Source organism: Amphiprion ocellaris, chromosome 4, assembly GCF_022539595.1.
Source record: "Amphiprion ocellaris isolate individual 3 ecotype Okinawa chromosome 4, ASM2253959v1, whole genome shotgun sequence".
Lineage (NCBI taxonomy): Eukaryota > Metazoa > Chordata > Actinopteri > Pomacentridae > Amphiprion > Amphiprion ocellaris.
The window spans coordinates 28345464-28364782 of NC_072769.1; the positions used below are offsets into that span (position 1 = coordinate 28345464).

A 19319-nucleotide genomic window follows, 5' to 3' on the forward strand; every position below is an offset into this window, starting at 1 on the left:
TGGGTCAGAGGAGTTTTTAGCAGCATAAAGGGACCAACACAGTATTAGTCATGTGGTCAGAATGTTATACTGTTATATTGTCATGCTGATTATATGTTCAGTAAATGTTACCATCAATTATAACGTCCACATTGATCCGGGAAAAAAAACAAACTATCAGTTCATTCAGAAACTGTGGGGTTAAACCTAAAAACACAGACCTCAACAGCAGTTTGTTTCAAAGCAGAACACCAACCGGTTTTCACTAAAGAAGCTTTCAGAGCAACAATTAAATGACAGTTTTATTCTCATTAAGTTCACAGAGTCAAACAAAATAATGTAGACACACATCAGGAAAAGAAAAACTTTTATAGATATTTCATTTGTATAAGTACTTCTACACATATAGATTCCTCTTTCTAAGTTTGATCAAATCACGATAACTCTGTGTCCTGTTGTACGATGTTTTCCCAACAGATGGCGCTACCCTCATGAATGGAGCATCAACAAGTGACGTCTACAACACAACATAAATGTCTGGAAGCCAGTGGCCACCACTTTGAGCACCTCTTGTAATTGTAGAGGCCAAAGATAACTTTTATTAATCTTGTGATGTCTGAATAAATTTGGTATTGAAATATTTATGCTAGTTTTTCTTTTCCTGATGTGTGTAAACATTATTTTGGCTGACTCTGTATAATGGGTTTCTGACAGGTCACCAGGCAACATCTTTTTATAATAATGACAAACATACCTGCATTCTACAGGAGTGATTTTCCTCATGTGCAGGTAAAGATGTGTGAGGAGCTTAGAGATGACAGGAGCAGGAGTCATCCTCACTAATTCAGCTTCCACTTAGAAACAGAAAGACCACAAACAAACACACAGATATACTCTCAAACGTTCAACCTTACAGCCTCAAAATATCTGTTTAGGAAGTGTTGTGTTTCTAAATTCTGCTGAAAGCATTGACAGACATTCTCTTACAAGGTTGTGTAAAAAGCAGCCTGTCCTCTGAGCTACTGAGAAATTTTCCTGAACAAAGTTTCTACGTGTAAATCGGCTCAACAAAAATGGACATCCGCGCTGTATCGTGCATATATAGTATATGCACGATGCGGCGCGGATGTCCGCGCTGTATCGTAAACGCGGATGTCCACGCTGTATTGTGCGTATATAATATATGCATATACTATATATGCACGATACAGCGCGTATGTCCATGCGTGTTCCGCGCTCCACTCGGACGGTGATTTCTGTTGCATTGCGCGCTCACTTCCGCTTTTGATGACGTATCGTGCTCAGGCGATTAGTCGACGCGTCGTTTGTGGCAGCCCTATTCAGCGGTAAGTTAGCCACCTGTGTTAATTAGCCCGCTAGCTAACTTAGCCGCTTAGCTAGCTAACTTAGCCGCTTAGCTAGCTAACTTAGCCGCTTAGCTAGCTAACGCGTCCGGACCAACTGCTCAAACACGACAAAACACAACTCTTCACAAGTCGCTGACTTAACGTACAACAAAACAACACTACTGGTTAGAAGTATTTATCTTCTTACCGTGTTTTACTCCAAAAACAAGGTCAACAGGAGCCAGAGACGCTACCAGACGTGCCGACCGTAGATATACAAACTAGATACGCTAGTGCTGTCTTCTAGCTTATCTATGGTCTGACCAATCGCTCGTGATGTTACGAGATGTGCCGAGGCTTCGAAGCGTGTGCGGAGTAATGGAGGGGCGTGTCCACGAAGCGCGTATCGAGGCTTGCTACATTTAGGGGAGGAGCCAAAATGATGACGTTCGAAGCCTCGCAAGCCGGTCGTACCGTGTGACTGGTTCAGGAAGTGGTTCGCAGGTTTGACGTGCAATTCAAAATATAAAGGGCAGTGAAACGCAATGGATTCCATGTTCACATTTGTTGGATTTTTACCTGCTGTATCTTTGCATTCAATCGGTTTGAGACTCTTTTTTATAGAACCAGCCAGAAAGAGAAGATTCTCCCCTGTCTGGGAACACTTTGACCTGATTTCTCCAAATAAAGTAGGCACATAAGTGAAGTGTAATATGAATAACTGTGACAACACCACATACCGCTTGTACTAATTTCTTCTTTTCCTGGTATTTTACAAGGTGAAGTGTCTGTTGTGTTCCAAGGAGCTAGAGAAATATTGTCCAAAAAAAGAAGCCACCTGAATCCCAGCAGTATGGAAAAATTGATATTTTTGAATAAAAACAAATAAAATGTTGTCCCTACTTTTGTTTTACAGGTTGTCACTGGTACCAGACGCACAGTCACAAAACAAGAAGTATCAAAAGCACAATAAATTTTATTTAAATTTGGATTTGTAAAAGTGTTTTGTTGCTTGTAAATCCAAAAACACTTTTACAAATCTAAATGTAACCGGAAAGGGAATGTCCCAACTCCAGGGTTGAACCGGAAGTGACAAAAAGGAGGCCAGGTGTCCAGCCACCTCTGTCAGAATATGTGGACAGCCCTTATCCATCAGACCTGTCCAAGTACTTGGACCAGGAGACCATTAAAATACTGTTTCTGATTCAACTCAGTAAAAACGATTTTCTTTTATTTTCAAATGCACTTTTTATGGTCTGACCATGGTTTTGTACATAAAATATGTGTGTTCATAAGTATCTGGCACACTTAGAAATTTGATTGCACTATTGTAAATAATTTTTTTTGATGATGTTGTCTCTGCAAATTTTGCAGTTTTGTTTATTTTCTTTTTTTTTACAGGCTACAAAATTGACCATATCTCAAAAAGAAAATTATGTACAGACTCCAAATGAATTTCCTGTGGTTCCAAAGGATATTGTGCAACTTTTTTACATTTACAAATTTGAGGGATACAGCTATGCAATTTCTGTATTTTGAAATATATGTGAAAAAAACAAAAACGATTTTCATTTTTTTAAGGTTTATTGCACTTTTAAGCAATTTTTTGTCGTAGTTAAGACATAAGACAATAAATATTATTAAAATTTGGGATATCAGGGTTTTTTTTGATGTAAAGCAAATAAAAATACTCCAAAAAATGGCACTACAGCATGTAAAAATGTAAAAATATATCCTGGCGGACTTGCACAATGGTGGGTCTTAAAGGGTTAAGGTTGCTGTAATCAAACCTTTACTTAAAAAGCCCACTCTAGATCCAGATGTTTTAGCCAACTATAGACCAATTTCCAACCTCCCATTTCTCTCTAAAATTCTGGAAAGAACAGTTGCAAATCAATTATGGGAACATTTGCAAAGGAATAGCTTGTTTGAGGACTGCACAGTGGTGTAGTGGTTAGCACTTTCGCCTTGCAGCGAGAAGATCCCTGGTTCGCGTCCCGGCTTTCCCGGGATCTTTCTGCATGGAGTTTGTATGTTCTCCCTGTGCATGCGTGGGTTTTCTCCGGGTACTCCGGCTTCCTCCCACAGTCCAAAAATATGCTGAGGTTAATTGATCATTCTAAATTGCCCGTAGGTGTGAATGTGAGAGTGATTGTTTGTCTCTGTATGTGGCCCTGCGACAGACTGGCGACCTGTCTAGGGTGTCCCCTGCCTTCGCCTGAGTCAGCTGGGATAGGCTCCAGCCCCCCCCTTTTTTCCCTGTTAAAAGGGTGTTTTCCTTGCCACTGTCGCCTTTTGGCTTGCTCTGGGGGTCAGGCATATGGGTTCTGTAAAGCGTCTCGAGACAATTTGACTGTAATTGGCGCTATATAAATAAAACTGAATTGAATTAAATTGAATTGAATAGTCCTGTCCTATAGGATTTCATTTACCCTCTACCTTTACCAGCCTTCCAGGACCTGCTGCTGAGGAACACCATGATACTACCTCCACCGTGCTTCACATCATGATGGTACCACCACCGTGCTTCACATCATGATCCTGCCACCACCGTGCTTCCCAGTGGGGATCATATGTTTGTGATGATGTTCAGTATTTGATGTTCACCAAACATAGTTTGATGGACAGAAAAGTTCCATCCTGATCTCCTCAGGCCAAAGAACCTTCTTCCAGATGTGTTCAGAGTCTCCACATGTCTTCTTGGTGGCCTCCCTCACTAGTCTCTTTCTAGTAACTCCTCCCGAGGAGTCAGAGGAGTCTTGGTGGCCTCCCTCTCTAGTCTCTTTCTCCTTCAGAGGGGTCATAGGAGTCTTGGTGGCCTCCCTCACTAGTCTCTCAGGTCTTGAGGACGTCCTGCTCTAGTCAGATTTATTCATGTTCCATCTTCCTTCCATTCTTTAATGATGGATTTAACTGGACTCAGAGATCTTCAGGAACTTTAAATGTTCTTGTATCGTCCTGACTGATGCTTTTCAACCACCTTTCTTCAGAGTTTCTTGGTTCTTCAGTCTTCATGGTGTAGTTCTGTCCAGGAGTTCTGATCCACCAGGGACTGGACCTTCCAGATCCAGGAGTTTTTATTCTACAATCACTGACCTCAGATCATCCATTAATCACTGATGACTTCTAGAATCAAGTGGCTGCTCTGAGTTTAATTAGGTGAATGAATATTAATGTTTTAGATGTTTAATTAATAGATGTTATCATCATGAAGAAAAAAGTGGAGCCTCGTTTAAATATCCAGTGTTTTGCTTTATTCCAGTGTTCTGTGTTTTTACAGTGATAGATTTATACCCTGTGTATTTACATGCTCATACTGTTAGCTGCAGAAAAGGAGGAAGTCCTACCGACCGTCCCATCCAATCAGAACCCTCCTCACAGATGAAGCATGATGGCTAGCTTCTCATCGCTACGCTAACCGATATCAAAATCTACAAAGTCTACCGGCGTGTTTGAAGGTACAGTTGGCCACTTGGCTTCCTCTGCGGAGCTTCATTCTTAGAACGGGTTGATGCGAAGTCCGGTTCCCAGCGGAGAGAACGGGTTCACCTTGGCCCACATCAGTGCGTCATTGAGGGAGATGGCAGATTTACCGTCCTCCAGCAGGAACACCGGACCCTTAAGGAACACAGAGAAGGAACCATGACGACAGCTGCCGTGACAATTCAGTACCATCAACACAAACACAAACCTGGATCCTCTGTCCGGTGAAGCAGGACAACTGCAGGTCTGAGTGGCTTGGCAGGTTGGATCCGGTCACGTAGTCGGAACCGGACAGAACCAGGGCAGCTGGGAGAGTAAACGTTGGTCAGATATTTATTATTATTTACTGAGACGTCGATGGACTGCTTCATTCATTTCTCTCTCTAGCGCTGAATCTAAACCGAAGCTACAGGAGAGGTTCTGATCATTTATACTGATCTACACTGTAAAAAATCAAGTGAAATGGTGATAATGATTAAAATTTGTCCAAAATTATCCAAAATAAGTTGAAACTCGTTCGAAAATGGTCCAAAATGACTCAGTTGGTCCATAACGACTTAAAATGCAACACTTTTAGCTAATAAATTTAACTGTTAGCCACATTTTTAGTGAATAATTTCAAGTGTTAGTCATACTTCTAGCTAACAATTGAAACTATTAGCCACGCTTCTAGCTAACAAAATGTAAGCCACACTTTTATCTCACAATTAAACCTAGCTACATTTTAGCAAATAATTTCAACTGTTAGTCATACATCTAGCTAACAAATTCAAATGTTAGCCATGCTTCTAGCTAACAAAATGTTAGCCTCAATTTTAGCTCACAATTCAAATGTTAGCCACACTTTTAGTTCAGATTTCAACTGTTAGCCACACTTCTAGCTAACAAATTCAACTTTTAGCTACATTTTTAGCTAGTAATTGCAACTGTCACACTTCTAGCTAACAAATTTAACTGCTTTAACTGTTTGCTAACAATTTCAACTGTTAGCCATACTTTAAGCTGACAACTTCAACTGCTTTAACTGTTAGCTAACAATTTCAACTATTAATTGTTCTAGCTAATAATTTAAACTGTTGGCCACACTTTTAGCTAAGAATGTCAAAACTGTTAGTCACACTTTTAGTTGACATATTCAACTGTTAGCCACGGTTCTAGCTGACAATTTAATGACCAAAAAGAAGCAAAAAATTACCAAAATTAGACACAAATTGCCCCCAAAGTGACCTCAAAGAGACACAAAATGGCTAGAAGGGATTCAAATTGACCAAAAAGTGCCAAAAATTAGCTAAAATAAATGCAAACAACCACAAAGAGGCAAAAAACAACCAAAATGTGACACAAAACTACCAAAACTAACTGCAAATGACCACAACAAACCACAATGAGACTAAATGATCCAGATGGGACTTATATTGGCATTCTGTTTAAAGATCTAAAAACTGGAACCTTGTCTGGTCAAACTTTAACACATCAAATTCTACACATGTTAGAGCCTCAACAGTTGGAGAAATGTCGACCAAAGACTGTATTTTAGTAGAAATATGGATCCTTCCATAGATATACGCTAACAGGAACTTTATGGAGACACTAGACCAGCCTGGATTGGACTGTTTGCACTTTTTTCAATTTTCAGGATTTAATAATTAAAACTGAACGTCTACTGGATCCATTCAAACCAGTTTGTTTGGTATTTTTGAAAGTGAAAATATAAAATTTCAAATGAAATTCTCAAAATCTGCCAAATTATTGGCCTGAATTTGTTCTTCGCTTCAGAACAGAAACATAAACCATGATTAACCCTCCTGTTGTCTTCATTTACCGGCAGAAAAAAATATTGTTCCTGTCTCTGAGAAAAATCCAAAAATTCAGCAAAAAAACCAAATTCCCCACATTTATAAAAATTTGCAAAACCTTCAGGAAGAAAATTCTAAAAGTTTCTTAAAAGTTTCTCTTAACATTTTATTTTTTTAAAAAATACCCAAATTTGGCAAGAAATAACATTTTTTTAAAAATTGTAATAGTTTCAAAAAATTAATAAAAGTCTTCCAAAGAAAATCCTAAAGAAAATCTAAAATGATTTCATATTTATCAGTAAAACTTCTAATATTTTTTTAAGAACATTCAGAAAAAAAATCAACCAAAATCCAGTGAATTTCGCTGGATTTTGGTTGATTTTTTTTTTGAATGTTCTTAAAGAAACATTTTTTTTTACATTTCTTTTTTTTCCACAAAAAAATGTTCAAAAAATTCCCCAAAAATGTTGAAAATGTGGAAGTTTTCATTGTGAAAATATATATTTTTTTCCTCACATTTTCAAACTTTAAAATGGGTCAATTTGACCCGTAGGACGACACCAGGGTTAATCCACCGTCCAATCAGGAAGCGTCTCTCCGTCACCTGATCAGGTATTTACCTGAGTCTGTCGGCTGGATTCTTCTCTGGAGGCGACTGAACTCGTCTCTCTGAGCGTCTGACGGAGGACTGAGGAAAACAGGAAACGTTGCAGCATTCAGAATAATTAGAATAATGATAGATAATGACAGTAATTAGAATATCTGCAGCCTGAAGTACACAATCTGGAAGTTCCACCTTAACAACAGTTTGTGGACAATTCTGAGGTCTCCAAGCAAAGTTAGAAAGAAAAAGTTGATTAAAATGTTTAATTGATTAGAATCCAGTAAAATGATTGTTGTAAAAGAACAAACTACTAGTAGTAAAAAATACAGATTTTTAATGTAACCTTTAGCCTGTTTTTAGTTTTTTACAGTCAACATGTAAATTAAGACTTTTTCTGTGATTTTATTTGGTTTCATCTGTCTTGCAATAAAACAGAAAAAACTGTAAAATAACACTTTTTTAAAAGAATATAATTTTCTGTCTTTATTATACATATTATATCAAATAAATAGATATTTTTAGCTGATTTAAATCCAGTAAAAGTCTTATTTTAAGGTCACATATTGTCATAGAACAAATTACTATTAGTAAAAATACAGATATTCTAGGGAAACATTATGTACAGGTTTTACCTGATTTTTGTTTTTTTGCAGTCAACATGTAAATCAGTGCTTTTTATGCTATGTCATTGTTATTTTTTTGGGGGGGGGGGTATTCATATTTTAAACAGGAAAAAGTCATAAAATACATAATTTTTCTTTAAAATAAAAAAAATTTAAAAATTGTAGCTTTTTTTAAAAAGTACACATGGTCACATGTCAAAGAACATATATATATATATATATATATATATATATATATATATATATATATATATATATATATATATATATATATATATATATATATATATATATATATATATGATGGACCAGTGTCTGTGTGTATCTGTGTTGTGTTGTGTAGTTGTGTAGACCTACATGTTGTTGCTCTGGGCCCTCCAGGCCTCCAGCTCCACCGTCAGCTGTTTATTATATTATATTATATTATATTATATTATATTATATTATATTATATTATATTATATTATATTATATTATATTATATTATATTATATTATATTATATTATGTTGCATTGTTGTGTCGTTGTGTTGTTGTCTTGTGTTGTGTAGTTGTGTCGTGTTGTTGTGTCGTGTTGTGTAGTTGTGTTAACCTACATGTTGTTGCTCTGGGCTCTCCAGGCCTCCAGCTCCACCGTCAGCTGTTCGATCTTCAGAGGAACTCTGACCTCCCTCCTCTTCAGCAGCTGACTGACAAACAAACGTTCAATAAATGTTTGTTCTTCAAACACTTTTTATTGGAATTATCTGAATTCAGAACATTCACAACAATACGAATGTTTGGTTGAAGAACGATGACACTGAAATGGTTGGTTATTTTAAAAAATGCAGTTTAAAAAAACTACAGTTACCAGTTTTTATTCCTTAATGTACATAATTTTACTTTCAAATATGGGCAATGTTTTTAGAAAAATATATTTTTAGCTGATTTAAATCCAGGAGAACAGTCATTTTGTGTTGTTTTTTGTTGTCTTGTGTCTCAGTTTTGTCTCTGTCTCATGTTTTATCTCATTTTGTGTCCTGGTTGTCTTTATTCATGTCATTTTCAGCATTTTGTCTCATTTTGTGTCTCATTTTTGTCGTTTTGTGTCTCTTTTTTGTCGTTTTGTGTCTCGTTTTTGTCGCTTTGTGTCTCGTTTATGTCATTTTGCATCGTTTACGGCATTTTTCATCTCGTTTTTGTTGTTTTGCGTCTCGTTTATGTCATTTTGCATTGTTTATGGCATTTTTCATCTAGTTTTTGTTTTGCGTCTCGTTTATGTCATTTTGTGTCTCATTTTTGCTGTTTTGCGTCTTGTTTTTTGTGTCATTTTGTGTCTCGTTTTTGCCGTTTCGTGTCTCATTTTTGTCGTTTTGTGTCTCGTTTTTGTCGTTTTGTGTCTCGTTTTTTGTCGTTCAGTGTCTGGTTTGCGTTGTTTCCTACCTGGTGTATTCGTAGAGGGCGGGTACGATGCTGTTGTAGTGGCGTCTGATGGCCAGTAGGGCGCCAATGTAGCCGCAGAGGATCAGCAGCTCACTGCGAACTCTGAAAACACACAAAGCCGTCAGTCTGTGGAGGGAGAAGCAGAATTAAAGGAGCAGCTCTGGAGGTTCGTACTCGGTCAGTTTGGCCGCAACGAGGGAGTCGGTTCTGATGTAACTCAGCAGGTCTAGGATTGGCTGAATGCTGTCCACCGTCCAATCAGATCCGGCCAGCTGCTCTGGTGGAGAAGAAACAGGAAAGACACTTTAGCACGTTAGCATGTAAATATCAAACATGTTTGGTATTTACCTGTTAGAATCAATGCTAGCCCTCGAATTTACCTGTTAACATCGATGCTAGCCCTTCAAGCTAACGTTAACATCCAAGCTGACATTAGCTTGGAGGGCTAGCATTGATGTTAGCATGTAAATATCAAACATGTTTGGAATTTACCTGTTAGAATCAATGCTAGCTATCAAATTTACCTGATAATATTGATGCTAGCCCTTCCAACTAACGTCAGCTTGGATGTTAAAATTAGCTATATAGGGCTAGCATCGATGTTAGCATGTAAATATCAAACATGTTTGGTATTTATCTGTTAGAATCGCTACCCCTCAAATTTACCTGTTAACAGGTCGATGTTAGACCTCGAAACTATAGTCAGCTTGGATGTTAACATTAGCTTTATAGGGCTAGCATCGATGCTAGCATGTAAATATCAAACATGTTTGGTATTTACCTGTTAGAATCAATGCTAGCCCTCTAAGCTAACGTTAACATCCAAGCTAACGTTAACATCCAAGCTTGCGTTAGCTTGGAGGGCTAGCATCGATGTTAGGGTGTAAATATCAAACATGTTTGGGATTTACCTGTTAGAATGGTGGATGTTTTTTAGTTTTCTTAGTGAGAGTGAAGACAGAACAGCCAGATGGGGTCTAAACTCGGTACCTTTGACGTTCTGGATGCCGATCTGAAGAGCGTCTTCGGGTTCACGGCTCAGGAGGTGGAATTTAACAGCTGAGAATAAATCTCCGTCATGTTCAGCTGCTGCCGCCAGCGCCTTAGACTCCTCCATGGACGGAAGCCGGCACTACAGCGACACACAGCATCATGTTGGAACCAGCAGAACCCAAACAGAACCCAAACAGAAACCAAACAGAACCCAAACAGAACCCAAACACAACCTCAAGCACAACCTCAATCAGAACAAACAGAACCTCAAACAGAACCCAAACAGAACCTCACCCAAAACCCAAATAGAACCTCAAACAGAACCCAAACAGAACCTCACTCAGAACCCAAACAGAACCTCAAATAGAACCCAAACAGAACCTCACCCAAAACCCAAACAGAACCTCAAACAGAACCAAACAGAACCTCACCCAGAACCCAAACAGAACCTCACCCAAAACCCAAAGAGAACCCAAACAGAACCTCAAACAGAACCCAAACAGAACCTCACCCAAAACCCAAACAGAACCCAAACAGAACCTCAAACAGAACCAAACAGAACCTCACCCAGAACCCAAACAGAACCTCACCCTGAACCCAAACAGAACCCAAACAGAACCTCACCCAGAACCCAAACAGCACCTCACCCAGAACCCAAACAGAACCTCAAACAGAACCTCACCCAGAACCTAAACAGAACCTCACTCAGAACCCAAACAGAACCTCACCCAGAACCCACCCAGCTCACTCACCCTCTCGTGTAATTGGTTGATTTCGGCGGTGCTTCCCGGGTAAAAGGCGCAGAGTTTGGCCAATAAGATGTGGTTGTCTGGAATCATTTCCAGCAGGTCGGCAGAAAGTTCCCTGAATGAGAAGATCAGAAATTACTCAGTTCAGTAATGCGTCTTTACATATGTTTTTAGTGCAGATGTTTTCACTTCTCACAGCAGGAAACAGACAAATTTATAGTTTCTACCTGTGCAGGTACAGACTACGACCTGATTTAACATTTAACACCTGAGTTTGGAAACTTTAGCGACAACTGGAGGTCAGATTTTAACTTTTAATATCTGTAGCTAACATTAGCCCTCCAAGCTAACGTTAGCTTCGATGTCAACAGTTTAAAATGATGTTTACCTGGTAACATCAATGCTAGCTCTCCAAGCTAACGTTAGCTAGTAAATATGATATTTACCCATTAGAATCGATGCTAGCCTTTGAAGCTAACAGTAACAGGTAAGTATGATATTTAACCATGAGAATCAATGCTAACCCTTGAAGCTAACATTAACAGGTAAATATGATATATACCTGTGAGAATCGACACTAGCCCTTGAAACTAACTTTTGTGAGTAAATATGATATTTATCCATTAGAATTCATGCTAGCCCTTGAAGCTAACATTAGCAGGCAAATACGATATTTACTGTTAACATTGGTGCTATGCTAGCATGCTAATTGGGTTAGAATAAATGCTAGCCCTTGAAGCTAACATGTAGGTAAATATGATATTTTCCCGTTAGAATCAGTGCCAGTCCTTGAAGCTAGTATTAGCAGGTAAATATGATATTTACCTTCTAGAATCAATGCTATGTTAGCATTCTAAAGGGGTGAGAATAAATGCTTGCCCATTGAAGCTAACGTTAACAAGTAAATATGATATTTAGCTGTTAGAATTGACGCTAGCCCTTGAAGCTAACATTAGGAGGTAAATGATATTTACCCGTGAGAATCGATGCTAGCCCTTGAAGCTAGCATTAGCAAGGAAATAGATTTACTAATTAGAAGATGCTAGCATAACAAAACTACCCAAAATGACTCAGAAATGATCTAAAATACCTCAAAGTTTGTCTAAATGGACTCATCTCTGCATTTTAACACATCAAAATATGTATAAGCTGGAACTTTATCTGGTCAGACTTTAACACATCAGATTCTACTGATGTTAGAGCCTCAACAGTTGGAGAAATGTCGACCAAAGACTGTATTTTAGTAGAAATATGGATCCATCCATAGATATACACTTAAAGGAACTTTATGGAGACACTAGACTAGCCTGGATTGAACATTTTTGCACTTTTTATAACAATAATCCTCATGTTTGTCATTATGTTTATCTTCTTCATCATCACTAGTTTGGCTCTGAATCATCACCTTTCCATCTTAAAATAGCTGCTATCGTGTATAACTATCGATTTTAAGTGTCACAACTAATTTGGAACAAGTTCGATCCAATGACCACATGTGGTTTTTTTGGTTATTTTTCGGTGGCTTGGATAGACTTGATGAGCCTGAAGCTCCTGAATATTGAGCTTTCATGTAAACCTCCACAGAGATGCTAAAAGCTCCTCTTGCAGTTTCAGAGTTCAAAGTCAAGCTGTAAATCTGATATCACTTCTGGATTCAAACCAAAACAGATAAAGCTGCTCAGATAAGAGCATTCTTCAATAAAACTAAACAAACAGTGCCCCGGAGCCGTACCATGTGGGCGTGGCCATGTACTTCCTGGCCAGCAGCTCCAGGCAGTAAGCCGTGCTCTGACTGGCCGCCTCTCCCAGGACGATGCCCACGCATGCGGCCAGCTCCAGCTCGTTCCCTCGGATCAGACTGGTCATGGCCGGCTGGATGTTGTCGACGGCCAGGTGACAGCACGCCGCCAGCACCGAGCATCCGTCCTGAAAGTACCACTCAGCCAGCTGCTGGCACACCTGGTGGAGGAGGCTGCAGGACAAACAGCAGATAAAGACGGGAAAGAATCCTCCCACAAACATCTGGGAAGACCATAGACTCTGTCCTAGAGACTTTATTAACAGCTGTGGGATCAAGTCCATGGATATCAGGAAGTCTTTAGTTTCCAATGACTCCTAGAAGTCTGAACACATGAATCTTTGTCACTAAAAACAATCATTTTGGTGTTTTCATAGATTATTAAAGGTCTTCTGGAAACAAAATCTGCTGGATCATAAATATAGTTTCATGGCCTCTTTACTTCTCCTGAGTCGACTACAGCTGCTGACTCTGATCCAGTTTAAATAGAATCACTAGATCCACTCATTAGACTCAAACTCTATAGTGGGAAAGTCTGAGGAGCTCAGCAAAGATCTGAAGAAGAAAATCCTTCACCAGAACTCAAAAGTTGCCTAAGGTGATACAAAAATTGTCAAAACTGACTCAAAAACGTCCTAAACTGACTGAAGAGTTGTCTATATGGACATAAATTCACTCAACAATTGTTCAATGTGACTAAAAACATGTCTACAATGATTAAAAACCTGCCCAAATTGACTAAAAAATAGTCCAAGGTGACTGGAAATAGGTTTAAAGTCAGTCAAAAGTCACCTTAGTTGATGGGAAAATTGTGTAAATTGAAGCCAAAACGGTCCAAATTGACTGAAACTCTGACTAAAATGAATAAAAAATTGCCCAAAACTGTCTAATAGACTAAAAAATGAATAGTCCAAACTGATGGAGAGGTCAACATTGACTCATAAATTCACCCAAAAATTGCCCAAATAGACTCAAAAATAGTCCAAGATGGCTGGAAATATGTCTAAAAATGTTCAAAAGTTGCCTGAGATGATGGAAAAATGGTCCAAACTGATGGAGATGTCGACAGTGACTCATAAATTCACTCAACAATGATCTAAACTGACTAAAACATGTCTAAAATGATTTAAAACCTGTCCAAATTGATGCAAAAACTGTTAAAGTCGACACAAATGAGTCTAATTTTGTCAAAACAAAATGTAAAGTCAGAAACTAAAGTTTCTACACATTTTCAATTTTTCAATTCAATTCAATTCAATTTTATTTATATAGCGCCAATTACAGTCAAATTGTCTCGAGACGCTTTACAGAACCCATATGCCTGACCCCCAGAGCAAGCCAAAAGGCGACAGTGGCAAGGAAAACACCCTTTTAACAGGGAAAAAAACCTCGAGCAGAACCCGGCTCTAATGTGGGGGGACCCATCTGCCTGCTGGCCGGGCGGGTTGAGAGGGACAGAAGAGGTAGAAAGGTAGAGATAGAGGGATAGAAGTAGAGGGGTAGAGGTAGAGAGGTAGAGATAGAGGGATACAGATAGAGGGGTAGAGATAGAGAGGTGGGGGGGTGGGACACAAGGACCATAAAACACAGCCACACATCTGAAGCATCCAGCATCCAGCTCTGGGACCAGGGACACTCGGAGAAAGGACACAGAAAGAAACAGAGTGAATGTAATGCAATAATGGTATATATAGTAAATACATAGGTAGTTAGAGAAGGGCTCAGTGCATCAAGAGAGGTTCCCCAGCAGCCTAGGCCTATAGCAGCATAACTAGGGGCAAACTAAAGGGACGTCAAGAGGGGAAGTCAGTTGTGCAAATGAAAACACCAGCATACCCCGTCAGGGTCCCCCAGTCAGCCCTAACTATAAGCTTTGTCGAAAAGGAAGGTTTTAAGCCTGGTCTTAAAAATAGAGAGGGTGTCCGCCTCCCGAACCCAAACTGGGAGCTGGTTCCACAGGAGAGGTGCCTGATAACTGAAGGCTCTGCCTCCCATTCTACTTTTAGAGATTCTAGGAACAACAAGTAAGCCTGCAGTTTGAGAGCGAAGAGTTCTGCTAGGATAATATGGTACTATCAGGTCTTTAAGATATGATGGAGATTGGTTGTTAAGAGCTTTATATGTCAGAAGAAGGATTTTGAATTCTATTCTAGATTTAACAGGAAGCCAATGAAGAGAAACCAATATAGGAGAAATATGATCTCTCTTGCTAACTCCCGTCAGTACTCTGGCTGCAGCGTTTTGGATCAGCTGTAGATATTTCAGAGAGCTATTGGGACAACCTGATAATAAGGAATTACAGTAGTCAAGCCTAGAAGTAACAAATGCATGGACTAGTTTTTCTGCATCACTCTGAGACAGGATGTTCCTGATTTTCACAATATTTCTCAGGTGGAAAAAGGAAGTCCTACAGATTTGTTTTATGTGCGAGTTAAAGGACATGTCCTGGTCAAAGATAACACCGAGGTTCCTCACAGTAGTACTGGAGGCCAATGTAATGCCATCCAGAGTAACTATATGCTTTGAAAGCAATTCTCTAAGATGTTTGGGGCCAAATACAATGACTTCAGTCTTGTCTGAATTTAGTAGTAAGAAATTATAGGTCATCCAGGTCTTTATGTCCTTAAGACAATCTTGCAGTCTAGCTAGCTGATTAGTTTCATTTGGCTTCATAGATAAATACAATTGAGTGTCGTCAGCATAACAATGGAAATTAATACAGTGCTTCCTAATAATGTTGCCTAAGGGAAGCATGTATAATGTGAACAGTATTGGTCCTAAGACAGAACCCTGAGGAACTCCATGATTAACCCTAGTATGCTCAGAAGAGTCATTGTTGACATGCACAAATTGGAACCTGTCTGATAAGTAGGATTTAAACCAGTCCAGTGCTGTCCCTTTAATGCCAATAGAATGTTCTAGTCGCTGTAATAAAAGTTTGTGGTCGATTGTATCGAATGCTGCACTAAGGTCCAATAAAATAAGTATAGAGACCAGTCCATTATCTGACGCTATGAGAAGGTCATTAGTAACTTTCACCAGAGCTGTTTCTGTGCTATGATGCACTCTGAAGCCTGACTGAAACTCTTCAAACAAGCTATTCCTTTGTAAATGTTCACATAATTGATTTGCAACTGTTCTTTCCAGAATTTTGGAGAGAAATGGGAGGTTGGAAATTGGTCTATAGTTGGCTAAAACATCTGGATCTAGAGTGGGCTTTTTAAGTAAAGGTTTGATTACAGCAACCTTAAAAGCCTGTGGTACATAACCTGTTACTAGAGAGAGATTAATCAGATCTAACATTGAGGAATTAATTAAAGGTAAAGCCTCCTTGAACAGTCTAGTTGGGATAGGATCTAAAAGACATGTTGATGGTTTGGATGTAAAAACTATTGAAATGAGTTCAGAGAGATGTATGGGGGTGAAAAATTCTAAATATCCATCTGGTCTTACAGCCAATTCTAAAGTATCTGTACTCGATGATACATCTGTGACATTTGCAGGAAGGGCCAGAGTAATTTTTTCTCTAATCGTAATAATTTTATTTGTAAAGAAGCTCATGAAGTTGTTACTGCTCAAAGCTAAAGGAATACAAGGTTCAACAGAGCTCTGACTCTTTGTCAGCCTGGCTACAGTGCTGAAAAGAAACCTGGGGTTGTTCTTGTTTTCCTCTATTAAAGATGAATAATATGTTGTCCTGGCATTACGAAGAGCTTTTTTATAAATTACTAGACTATTTTTCCAAGCTACATAAACTTCCTCTAAATTAGTGGAATACCACTTCCTTTCCAGCTTTCGGGACGCCTGCTTTAAAGTCCGCAGCTGGGAATTATACCAAGGAGCAGGTCCTCTCTGAGATAGAACTTTCTTTTTTGTAAAGACAATTTAAATGATGTTAGTCTGGAGTTTCCAACAACTCCTAGAATTCTGAATTTATGATGGAACCATTGAAACATGAATCTTTGTCGCTAAAAACAATTATTTCGGTTCTTTCATAGATTATTAAAGGTCTTCTGGGTCATAAATACACAAACAGCAATTTGGATTATCAGTTTTGTTGATGTAGAAAGTTGTGTTGATCTAGTTTCCTTAGTTCCATGACCTCTTAGCTTCTCCTCAGTGATTCCAGTCGACTACAGCTGCTGACTCCTCTGATCCAGTTTAACCCTCCTGTTGTCCTCATTCTGAAAAAAATCCAAAAATTCAGCAAAAAAATCCCCAAATTTCTGAAAATTTGCAAAACCTTCAGGAAGAAAATTCCAATAATTCCTTAAAAGTTTCCCTTAAAAGTTTTATTGGAAAAAAAATTCTTGTAAATATTTTCAAAAAATGAGTAAAAATCTTCCAAAAAATCTTAAAAATATCTAAAGTGATTACATATATATCAGTAACTCTTCTAATATTCTCTTTAAGAACATTCACATAAAAATCAACCAAACTCCAGCAAATTTTTTTTTTTTTTGGGAATGTTCTTAAGAAACATTTTTAACTTTTCTTTTTTTTCCACCAAAAATGTTCAAAGATTTCCCAAAAATGTTGAAAATCCATCAAAGAAAATGTTAGATGTTAATTTAGTAAATTTATTTTAATCTACATCCATCCTGATCATAACTATCAGATGTTAATTAAATTTTGGGGTTTTAAACTCTTTAAATCATCTGTTTCCAACCTTTCTAGCCCCACGGACCGGTTTCAAGCAAGAAAATTTGCAGCTGACCACTCAACGCGCAGATAATAAACAATAATCGTATTTTTATTTTTAAAAATAAGTGTCCTAAAGGAATAAAATGACTTTTTATTGCTCAGTATTTATTTACGTCTTCTTCTGTCTCAGCAACGAGTCTCTCCCTCTTGTTTTTTGTTTTATTTTGGCAGAGGTTAGATCAACGGCTTCATCTAACGACCAGGAAATGAGCAAAGATGTATGTGACAGGAAGACAATCTAGTTGTTTTTCAAGTTAAAACCTTGCAGACGCCACTGGAAATAAAATAAACATTCTTTACTGATTCTGTGTGCTGTGGTGGTTGAGCACTGCTGCTTTAAATGACAGGTTTTTTATATGATGCCGCTTGTTTTTTATTTATTTTATTTTGAATAAAAACTCCCGCTCAGAACCTTAAAGACAAAAGTCTCCAGCATGTAATGAAGTTTTTTTCTCCTGTTTTTTGGGCTGATAAATGCTGCTGCATATTTTGGCAAAACTTCACGGTGTGTTTGTTACCTCTGGTACTGCTGTCTGTTGTCCACGTCGTTGGTTGTGTGTTTGGCGGAGGAACTCTGAGGAGCTCCAATGTTTCCTTCACATGCTCCCTGGAAATAACCCTTGTTATTCATCAGTATTATTTCTGATCAATGTTCCAGATTGAACGCCATGATCGGTACCTGAGCTATCAGCAGGGCGTCTAGCAGCTGCCCTCTGCCGCTGAAGAACGCCACCAGCTTCTTGATGTCTCCGGTGGCGACGCAGTATGGGATGGCGTCGTCGTTGTCCTCCGCCATCAGCTGGTCGGCTCTCCTGAAGGAAACAGGAACAAATGTTCAAAAACAGGTGAAATTAAAATGATGTGGTTGCCTGGAATCATTCATAGCAGGTCAGCAGAAAGAAGAAGATCACAAGTTATTAAGTATGTGAGCAGGTAAATTCGAGGGCTAGTGCTGATTCTAACAGCTAAATATCGAACATGTTGCTAACCCTCCAAGCTGGCGTTAGCTTGGAGGGTTAGCATCGATTACAACAGGTAAATGACACATGTTTTGATATTTACATGCTAACATCGATGCTAGCCCTTGAATGTTAACACTAGCTTCGAGGACTAGCATCAATGTTAACATGTACATTCTAGGGCAGTGGTTTCCAACCTGGGGTCTGCGCCCCCCAAGGGGTGCGCCAGAGATCTGAGGGGGGGCACGAAGCTTTGTCTGCTCTGAGGCTGTGATGTTATGAAAAATAGATTTTTACATTCTGGATAAAATCAGAGTAACAGACTCACTGTGTCATCACAAGTCTACCTATAAAACATTTTTGAAACACATTTATTTGGTCTTTCTTCAAAAATCCTTTGCTACTTCGATGGCCACACCTCCTTGATCTTTTAACTTCTCTCTATGCTTTCTTCAGGTCGGCTTCTAGTTCATCACGATTCATTAGTTTGTGTGCAGTTAGAAAATTACTGACGGAAACGGTGTCTGAAAAACGCAAAACGGGTGAAGATTCATCAGTACCTAAAAACTCCAGCTATACCTCGAGAGTTACCTTGAATTTGGTTTTATTAAAGGACAAGACAGAATTATGTAATTTGTGGTGAAATGCTCGCAAATGACAGCATGAAGCCAGCGAATTACGGCGACGTCAGGAAACAAAACACAGTTCGGTAAAGTCGGAAAGATATTCACAAATTCGGACTTCCGGCATCAATAACTCATTAAATATACATTGTCTAAACATAAACAATTCCTCTTTTCCATCGCTGCTGGTCATACTACAACTCTTGGTTTGATATTAATTTTTTTTTTCATAATTTTAAGG

General features: G+C 38.6%; 1 protein-coding gene across 2 annotated transcripts in view; it reads right to left on the reverse strand.

Annotated features, from left to right (window-relative positions):
• Nucleotides 1–4556: 4556 nt before the first annotated feature.
• Nucleotides 4557–19319, reverse strand: part of wdr17 (WD repeat domain 17) — a 44224-nt gene continuing 29461 nt past the window's right edge. For both annotated transcript variants that reach the window (XM_023274496.3, XM_023274497.3), the window contains exons 21-31: nucleotides 18176–18308; nucleotides 18015–18103; nucleotides 12727–12966; nucleotides 10998–11109; nucleotides 10243–10384; nucleotides 9427–9529; nucleotides 9253–9354; nucleotides 8427–8519; nucleotides 7225–7292; nucleotides 5017–5114; nucleotides 4557–4943 (exon numbers count right to left, since the gene is read on the reverse strand). In XM_023274496.3, the coding sequence (XP_023130264.1) occupies nucleotides 4824–4943; nucleotides 5017–5114; nucleotides 7225–7292; nucleotides 8427–8519; nucleotides 9253–9354; nucleotides 9427–9529; nucleotides 10243–10384; nucleotides 10998–11109; nucleotides 12727–12966; nucleotides 18015–18103; nucleotides 18176–18308 (1300 nt within the window). In that variant the 3' untranslated portion in view covers nucleotides 4557–4823. The remainder of the gene's footprint in view (nucleotides 4944–5016; nucleotides 5115–7224; nucleotides 7293–8426; nucleotides 8520–9252; nucleotides 9355–9426; nucleotides 9530–10242; nucleotides 10385–10997; nucleotides 11110–12726; nucleotides 12967–18014; nucleotides 18104–18175; nucleotides 18309–19319) is intronic.